Consider the following 9,931-nt stretch of genomic DNA (forward strand, 5'->3'; position numbering starts at 1 on the left):
GCGTCGACGTCGACCGCAACGCGCGTTTTTTGCTCAGTGTGAATGCGCCTTTACTTGGGTTAGAGCACTATATAGCTCCTTCGGAGCAGAGTAGCGCAATCCAGAACGCCGCCTCTCGGCGACTAGCGGCGAACGCCCGGAGGTTCCAACTGCGGTCAGAAATGCATGGAGAACGTGAGAAAATCGTTGTTTCTTCAGCATTGTGGGAATATACGGAATGGCAATCGTTTGTGACATAATAATGGAACATTTTAGAATAATTTGCGCTAAGTTTTGTGACCCGCAAGAACCTGACTTTTTTTTAAAAATTGCTTGAGCGGTATCATGCAGCAGACGACACGGCGACGTCACACCATTCACGTGACCCGCTCCGGCCAACCCGAAAAGCCCATCTCCGCTGCGAGCAAAAATCGTCTGCTTCAAACGCCATTGCCTTGGAAATTGCCTTCTCAAAATTTGCACACGCATCCGATATTATTGAAACTTTGACAAAGTGTTTAGTGCTTTACTAACTTCACGACAAACTAGTTTTGAAAAGTGTGAACTCGCCGTTCATTTTTTAATCAGCCGTGTTGTACCGATCTCCATGTATTCTCCCATAGGGCGGGCCGCCTCCTGGAACCCTGAGTACCACGTGACTCGCGCCGAGCCGCTCTGTCGGCCATCTTGTCGGCAAAACACGAGGTTCAAAGGATTGCGCTACTCTGCTCCGTAGGAGCTATATAGTGCTCTAACTTGGGTGACGGCGACCGACGAACATTTATTTTCTTTGTTTTCCTTCCTCTCAAAACTCTGACTGACTGAACGTTTATTTTTCTACGTGTTCTTCCCGCGCGTGCCGACTTCAAGCAGCAAGAAAACAGTACTTAAAACAGACCACGACGAACAAGAACGCTGGATTCACCGACTCCGACGAAGCGTATAGGCCTAGCAGGCATTCCGACTCGGCGCTGCGTTGCTTCGTCGCAAGACCGTCTGCCTACGACCGGCTGGCGTGCTAAATGGAATATGCCCGCGCGACCCTTGTGGACCCTTCCCGTATTATAGTTTGATCACTGACCTCAATTCTAGATTAAGAGGTGAGGAGGTCAATCTCTTCCCCTTGTTTTCCGAGGCAGTGTTGACGAACACTCGTCGAAAAGGGACTCTCGTCGATTCTATCTTCTTGTTTTGTGTGATATAGAGCTGAAATAAACGCCGTATGGATTGCCTTCGTAACACGGTATGTACACTTTGTTATTGGTATGCCATTTTTATCCTGACAGACTGCACGTCACTGTCGACCCCGGTCCAACCTTTCTTTGCCGAGTGTCGCGTCAGTATCGAGTTGCAATCGTAAAAGAACGGTCCCGAAGCGCTTACCAACAGCGCGAATACAAGACTTCCATCAAGCGCGCGCGTCCGCTCCGAGTGTAAGCAGGTATTTACGTGGCTCTTGCTGACACTCGTAGTTCAAACGTATCTTTTTTAACGTCGGCTCGCTCCTGCATCTCCGAGGCCGCAAAAAACGCCATCTACGTCGCTTTGCAAACGACTGACACGGGCCGGCCCTTCTGCCAACAATGACGGGGTGGTGACAAGACTCGCTGCACTTCCCAACAGGCATACCGGCGTATGGGACTAGTCCCATGCTGTCGCTGTAGCGCAACATATCTGATTGAATTTCGCTCAGCTGCGATGCGGCGACGAGAGGCGCAGATTCAGGAAATACGTCGGTGACATCAGCGCAGTAAAACCTACCGGCGCACCCCAACTCGTTGCCGCTAACACTCCCATTCTCCTACTGCCGAGAGAACTTCCGGTTCCGGAAACGGTCTACGTCACGGCTTCTTTTGCGGTCAGTTGGAGAGAATGAAAAAGTCGATATTTCAATAATTTTTTGTGTAAAAGTTAATAAACCGAGACGAAAACGGATGCCTGTTCGGCATTCAGTGAACATTGACGGTTTAATGTAAAAGTTATCTGGAAAAAGTAAAAAGGTCATTTCATGGTCCCTTTAACCATAGCTTTTTTTTTTTTTTTCGGGATTTTCTCAGGTGAGTCAGTCTTTCCACAATTTGAGTACAAGCTTCCACTACCTTCGGGCATCTTTGTACTAACAGACATGTTTGGGATTTTCGGAGACATGTTTTGCGGTTTTTGGTGTTCAGTGTCTTTTTCCTTTTATATATATACTGTATATATATTCAATGATACATGAAATTGTAATTTTGACCTATATTTTGCACAATGTTGCGCAAATGTTTTGGTTTGTTCACTTGTCTTTTATTTATATTGTATTTGTCATGTTGTTACGTTGTTGTGCCGCACTGCTGTACTGTAGGGGGTCAGAGGCTCTGTCAGACATCAAGCCTTTATCTCTGTCCCCCACGTGGAAAAATTCCGCGAAACAAATAAATATATATATATATATAAATCGCGCAACACATGAAAAAAAAAAAAACTTTTTTTTCCTTTTTTTTTAAACAGCTTAGATGGAAAAAGAATGTCATAAAACGAATATACAACGAAATATATAAATTTTTTTAGAGCTATATTTACGGCGCGTAACGAATTTGTAGTTGGCGCCCACGGAAGTAGCGGGAGCCCGCGGAAAAGTGGCCACTATGGTCACGTGATGCTTGCGCTCTTTCGGGAACTTTATATGGGCTCTAAAAGCTACTTATTAATCTTCGTTTGAAGAACAACTAAGAAACGAAGATTAATAAGTAACTTTGGAGCCCAAAGGCAACTCCTGAAAGAGCGCAAGCACCACGTGATAGACCTGTGCCCTGTGGCGGCTCCCGCGGGTGCCAGCTACCGTTATAAATTTGTTTCACGACTCTTTTCCTTTAAGGCTATTTTTTTCTAAGCTGTTCTTTTCTCCGCGTGCTTTCTTTAAAAACCATCTTTCTGTGGACCATCTAAAGTGGGATCGAGGTGTCAGTGTGCATGCTGTAATTATTTTTGTTAATATCACCATTGCGAAATATTTTACAATTGATAGCTCATGTTTATAGCTGTGCACTAATGGTTTCATGTTGCAATTCCTAGCCGCTTATTTGCAACAGCAATACAAATTCAGGGCAAAATTAAATTAAAATGCATGAAAGGTAAAAAATGCAGGCGAGCTGGTGAATGGCGTCCATAGTAACCCTGAGACGTGGAGACAATAAAAAAAAACCGGACAGAACAACTTACCCGTGCTGTCCACCTTTTTTTTATTGTTTTTACGTCTCAGGGTTACAATGCACGTTTGCAATTATTATTATTATTATTTTTTGTTAGGAGGGATTTTTATTATTCTTTAGTATGTAAGCAAATGTTAGTAGCATGAATGAAATCGGTAGTTTCTAACCAACTACCAGTGTGGGGAAAATATTGAATTATATATTGTGATATTGACGCTTCTTTTCCCATGTAGCAGTTCAAATGGTTCTCTCCAGCTGTTTACCTCTCATTCATCGCCTCGATTATTATAGGCACTGTAGTGCACATCGAAAACAAAATTGTCTCATATTAACCCAGAATGTGCTTATGGGATAGATTTTTAGTGAAAAGTGTTTCACGCGAGTGTAACGAAAGGCTGTTACACACGGGCTAAGGTAACGGAAACATGAATAGCCTACAGCAGACCAGAGGTCGGCATTTTAGGTCGCCCTCCCTCACCCTCACAGCCACACTCACATAAGCCCCTCACTCACCCTCACAGCTACACTCACCTTCAGCCCCTCACTCATCCTCACCCTCACAGTCACACTCACCTTCAGCCCTTCACTCACCCTCACTGAACCTCACGGCCCTCACGCACTCACCGCCCTCACGGCCCTCACCGCCCTCACGGCCCTAACGCCCCTCACTCACTCATGGCCCTCACGCCACTCACCGCCCTCACGCCACTCACCGCCCTCATGGCCCTCACCGCCCTCACGGCCCTCACGCACTCATAGCCCTCACCGCCCTCACGGCCCTCACTGCCCTCACGGCCCTCACTGCCCTCACGGCCCTCACGCACTCATAGCCCTCACGCCACTCACCGCCCTCACCGCCCTTACGCCACTCACCGCCCTCACGCCACTCACCGCCCTCACGCCACTCACCGCCCTCACGCCCCTCACCGCCCTTGCGGCCCTCACACCCCTCACCGCCCCTCACGGCCCTCACCGCCCTCACAGCCCTCACCGCCCTCACGGCCCTCACCGCCCTCACGGCCCTCACCGCCCTCATGGGGCGATTTCGCCCAGAAACTTTACGTCGCAACACCAGCAACACGATCCGCCCGCGATCACACGCAGCAACCAATTGCTGCAATTTGCCATCGTCATCATAAAATTTTATTTTTCTTGCGCAATTTAGACACAATTACGCGTTATAAACGGGTTTTTATGCATTTAAATCTCGTTAAGAATACTAATGCACCTTTCCGAAACAGTTTATTTCCAAAAAAAAAACGATCGATTTCAAACCAGAACCAAGTCTTTGGGTGTCATCATCACCGGCACGAGGTATCACGTGAAAATTTTGCGTCCCTGATTGGATGCAGCCGCTTCAAACGTATTCGAATTGCTCCGAGTTGCTTGCTTATTTCGAGCCGGACCCGATCTCAGCGATTCGTGTCGATCTAGGGAAAGCTAGAGAACAACCCGCCATTAACACCAAAATTGCTGAGAAAGATGCTCGATCTGAAGGGCGCCTCACGCACTCACCGCCCTCACGCACTCACCGCCCTCACGCACTCATGGCCCTCACACACCTCATTCACTCATCACCCTCACGGCCCTCACGCACTCATAGCCCTCACCGCCCTCACAGCCCTCACTGCCCTCACGGCCCTCACAGCAATCACGCCACTCACCGCTCTCACGGCCCTCACGCCACTCACCGCCCTCACGCCACTCACCGCCCTCACGCCACTCACCGCCCTCACGCCACTCACCGCCCTCACGCCACTCACCGCCCTCACGCCACTCACGCCTAGCTCACCGCCCTCACGCCACTCACCGCCCTCACGCCACTCACCGCCCTCACGCCACTCACCGCCCTCACGCCACTCACCGCCCTCACGCCACTCACCGCCCTCACGCCACTCACCGCCCTCACGCACTCACCGCCCTCACGCACTCATGGCCCTCACACACCTCATTCACTCATCACCCTCACGGCCCTCACGGCCCTCACGCCTCTCATGTCACTGCCTTCACGCACTCATGGCCCTCACACCCCTCACGCACTCACCGCCCTCACACCACTCACGCACTCATGGCCCTCACACCACTCACCACGCTCACGCCCCTCACACACTCAATCTCAAACTCTTAATTTCTCTCCGTTTGGAGAGGGGAGACAGAGAAAAAAGCAACTCAGTTGTTGCTTGACTAGCCTCTGCCTCCCCACAGCAGCGAAAGAGGACAGCATGTACATACAAATGTTTTTTTCACCATCACACTTATAGCACAAAAATAAACATTAGATGGGGGAGGGGGGAAGGGGGAAAAGTAATCGATTTAGCCAAATTTACAAATTCCAGGGTCACTCTCTCACAAACATGGAACGTAGATTTTTTATGGTTTCATTCAAAACCTTTACATTCAACTCAAAAACGAGGTACTATATATTTTAACGTCTGATTTGCGTAGTTCGCTCTGGAGTGCGGCACTAACCATGCGTCTGCAGACCTAGTTTCATAAGTAACGTCCCTCATCCTAAGGTTGGAAATAGATATGAATATATTTTCTTTTTGGCAAAAAGATCTTTTCAATGCAAGAAAAAGTTTATAATAATACTGATTAGGAATCTGTACAATATTAAATTTAATAAATGATGGACTAGTATGACTATTATACTCAGTATTACATATAATACGAACCGCTTTTTTTTTTTTTTTGGAGAGTATGTAGCAGTTTTATGCTCGTAGTGGTCGTATTCCCCCATACCAAGAAGCAATAATTATATTTTAAGTAGAAAAGGGAATTATATATAAGGAGCATAACCGAGATCGGGAGGATGTGGCGATATTTGTACATAATACCTACAACTCTTGATAATTTTTGACATGTCTGTTGTACAGTTTCGTCCCATGACATGTATTGATTAAATATAATTCCGAGAACGTTTACGCTTTCAACTATATCTATACAGTGTGTTCCAAGAGAAAGAATGGACGTATAGAAACAGTTTGTATTTCGTGATCTAAATAATACGGCTTTTGTCGTACTGCCATTTATTTTTAATGAATTTGAATTTGTCCAGGCATTTAACTTTTCCAAAAAACTATTTGCGGCACTTATAATCTGATCAGTATCATCACCTGAAAAGGATATACCGGTATCATCAGCGTAAATAATGAGACTCACATTTTGATCAATATTTACGATGTCATTTATGTATAGATTAAAAAGAAGTGGTCCCAAAATGCTCCCTTGCGGTACGACGGCAGTCTGTTTCCTAAGATCCGATTGTTTTTTTTATTTATTTCAACACACTGGTACCGATAAGTAAGATAACTTCTAATCATATCTAGAGCAACGCCACGAACGCCATAGATATGCAGCTTTTGAAGTAACGTGTCATGATTAATGCGATCGAACGCCTTTGAAAAATCTATGAATACTCCGAGTGTTAATAACTTTTTTTCAATATTGTTTAAAATTAATTCATTTTGTTTTAACAAGGCAAGTTCGGTAGAGAAACCCCTCCTAAATCCGTATTGACAGGGCGTTAAAATAGAAAACTTTTCGCAGAAACTATACAACCTGTGATGTATTATTTTTTCTAGAGCTTTTGAAAATATCGGCAAGACAGAAATCGGTCTATTATTTTCTAGGTTGTTTTTATCTCCAGCTTTATATAGCACAGATACCTTCGCTACCTGCATCTTTTGCGGAAAAGTTCCGTTCTCGATTGCTAGATTAAAAATATATGTTTAACAAGGAACAATCCACCGCAAAACATGCTTGTTAGGTTTAATTTGAAAATCATATATATAGCTTTGGAAAACAGAAAATACTTCATGTTCGTCAGTTGAAAACAGAAACATACTATGTGAAACCTTCTGGACATACCTAACAGCATCCGCACAGTGTACACTCTGGAAAAGTGTAGCAAAATGATCACTAAACTTTTTGGCCAAAGCAGCCCCTTTTACAACGATGCCTTCGATTTTTATTTCCGTTACTTTATCCGCATGCCACCCTTGTTTTATTAACTCATTTACTTTTTTCCATACTTTCCATACACGCATTTAGCCTGCCTTAAAGTTTTTGTTAATTGATTTTTAAGTTTCTTAAATGCATCTTTAGTGTGCACGAATCTGTGGTACAGATTATTTTTCTTATTTATCATTTTTTTATTTCGGGTGTAACCCAGAGTTTACGAGACTTTCGAGGAACCCTATGCAATTTATAAGGAAAGCAGCGGTCATATATCATTTTAAACCTTTCAAGAAAGCAATTAAATGCTTCGTCAGCAGACACGCTAGACAGCACCGCACTCCAGACTTCGGAACTTATCTGTTGTTCAAAAATATTAAGGTTTTTAGCGCTTATATTCCTAAAATAAATCTGATCACATATATTTTTGGAGCTGTAGTCTACATTTGCAAGCATACATATTGGAAGGTGGTCACTAATAGTTTCCCCAACCACTCCAGCAATTACGTCTGATTCTGAAATATTTGTTAAAAATAAATCCAACAACGCCGTATTTCGGGGTGTAATGCGAGTAGGCTGGGATATAACGTTGAAGAGTCCGTATGACTGGTATAAAGTCAGCAGTTCAGTTTTATATGAGGACGACACAAGCATTTCTATCTTAAAATCACCTCCAAAACAGACAGTCAATATGTTTTCACCAAGAAACTTAAAATACACGTCGAGAAACTCAAGAAAAAAGGAGATATTACCACTTGGCGGGCGATAGACAACAGAAAAAACAGTTTTTGCATGTTGTAAAGTTAGTATTTCATAATCGCTTCTAATAGCTGTAAAGTCACTTATAAGTGTGCACTCAAGACCTCTTTTTACATGTATACATACTCCGCCTCCTACTTTATTGGTTCTATTTGCACTAAATATTTCGAAATTCTCAAGCCTATCTACTTCTTCGGTATTTTTATACCATGTTTCACTGAGCATAATAACATCAAAAAGAAAATTAAAACCATCCAAAAATATGTTTAAGTCATCAAATTTATTCCATATCGATTGCACATTTAGGTGAAAGAAAGAAAGTGGCGGCTTTGGTTGGTTCTTGAAAACAAATTCGATTTCACTTCTTAACGAAAGAGTCTTGTCATTCATAGCAAAAGAAGGAATGGCCCTCATACCCCTTACCGCCCTCACCGCCCTCATGGCCCTCACGGCCCTCACGGCCCTCACGGCCCTCACGGCCCTCACCGCCCTCACGGCCCTCACGGCCCTCACGGCCCTCACGGCCCTCACGGCCCTCACGGCCCTCACCGCCCTCACGTCCCTCACGGCCCTCACGGCCCTCACGGCCCTCACCGCCCTCACGGCCCTCACGGCCCTCACCGCCCTCGCGGCCCTCACCACCCTCACAGGCCTCACCGCCCTCACAGCCCTCACGGCCCTCACCGCCCTCACAGCCCTCACAGCCCTCACGGCCCTCACGGCCCTCACTCACCCTCACTCACCCTCACACTCATGAATTTTCCTGGTTCAGAAACTCACTCACCCTCACCTCACATGTGAAGATGAGGGTGAGTGAGGGCCCTCATGAGTGAGGTTTGCCGAGGTATGCAGCAGACAACTCATAAGCATGTAAGCATGCACACTAACAACCATAATTAGGAGTATCTGCCCAACGGTGCAGCAGGATTCAAGCCCACGACTGCATGATCCCCAACACGACTCATTCACTCGGCATTACTAGGAGGAGGCGAAGGTCTGCGCAAGCAGTTGAACCAAGTATGACTCAAGGGGGCTGCAGTAGTAGGCGAATGATGGCACGCGCAGCTGGCTATTGAATGACGAAGTGTTTCTCCTCACATAGTCTCACGGATCCTGATTAAACTTAAACTTGTCTGGATCATGCATGATCGTGCGTGCAAAGCATCCGGAACCACCTAAAGCCTTCCAAAACGAAGGGCAACAAATCGTAATGCACGTATAATGCATGAAATATATTATCTGCTCCCCGAGTTTATCTCAATAATGAAGACAAGTCTTTTTTTTCTTTTTCTTCAGGCATATTTAATATTATTTGAATTCACATGTTGCCACTCAGGAAAGCCACAGAAAGGACGAACACAAGACGAGGCAAGTGTTGTTGTTTTTTCTGTTGCATGTTCTGTTACCTGAACCAGCATTCTCGTCTTCCTACAGAGCCCATTTGAGCGCATTTCGTCGCTCGTTGAGTGTGCTTTCCCGGCAGCAGGGTTGCGTTGCGGGGAAGCGACAATCGCAGAGCAGATGCGTGTTGCGGCGCAAATAGTAACCATGACGAACATATACCCAGGAGGAAGGGGAAACGGGGGACAAAGGACAAACACAAACCTCCAAACACAGCTAGGTGACTGGAGAGCGACCGAGAAAATCCGCCTGGTCCTGGTATCGAACCAAGGACCTCTCCATTTCCAGTGGAGCGCTCTACCAACTGAGTTAACCGGGAATTAGACGTCAGTAGAGCAAACAGGTTTTATCAGCTGCCACCAGTCTGACACCAACAAGGGTGAATAGCCTGCATTTTTAAGGTTATGTTGATAATGCAATTAATGCAAAGGTGCCAGCGAGCTGGACAAGAATAACGATAATAATGACGATATTATCGTCATTCTTGTCCAGCTGGCTGCTCCTTGGCAATAATTGCATTATCATCATAACCTGAAAACTGCAGGCCGTTCACCTTTGTTGGTGTTAGACTGGTCGCAGCTGATAAAACCCGTTTGCTCTATTGACGTCTAACTCCCGGTTAGCTGAGTTATTAGAGCGCTGCA

General features: G+C 45.6%; 1 protein-coding gene across 1 annotated transcript; it reads right to left on the minus strand.

Annotated features, from left to right (window-relative positions):
* Nucleotides 1-7,748: 7,748 nt before the first annotated feature.
* Nucleotides 7,749-8,276, minus strand: LOC120842408 (the record flags this gene model as incomplete). The annotated part of the gene is made up of 1 exon (XM_040213504.1): nt 7,749-8,276. A coding segment is annotated over exon 1 (528 nt), but the record flags the coding sequence as incomplete, so codon positions are not given.
* Nucleotides 8,277-9,931: the final 1,655 nt, after the last annotated feature.

Source organism: Ixodes scapularis, unplaced genomic scaffold (assembly GCF_016920785.2).
Source record: "Ixodes scapularis isolate PalLabHiFi unplaced genomic scaffold, ASM1692078v2 ptg000069l_1___fragment_2___debris__unscaffolded, whole genome shotgun sequence".
Classification (NCBI taxonomy): Eukaryota; Metazoa; Arthropoda; class Arachnida; order Ixodida; family Ixodidae; genus Ixodes; species Ixodes scapularis.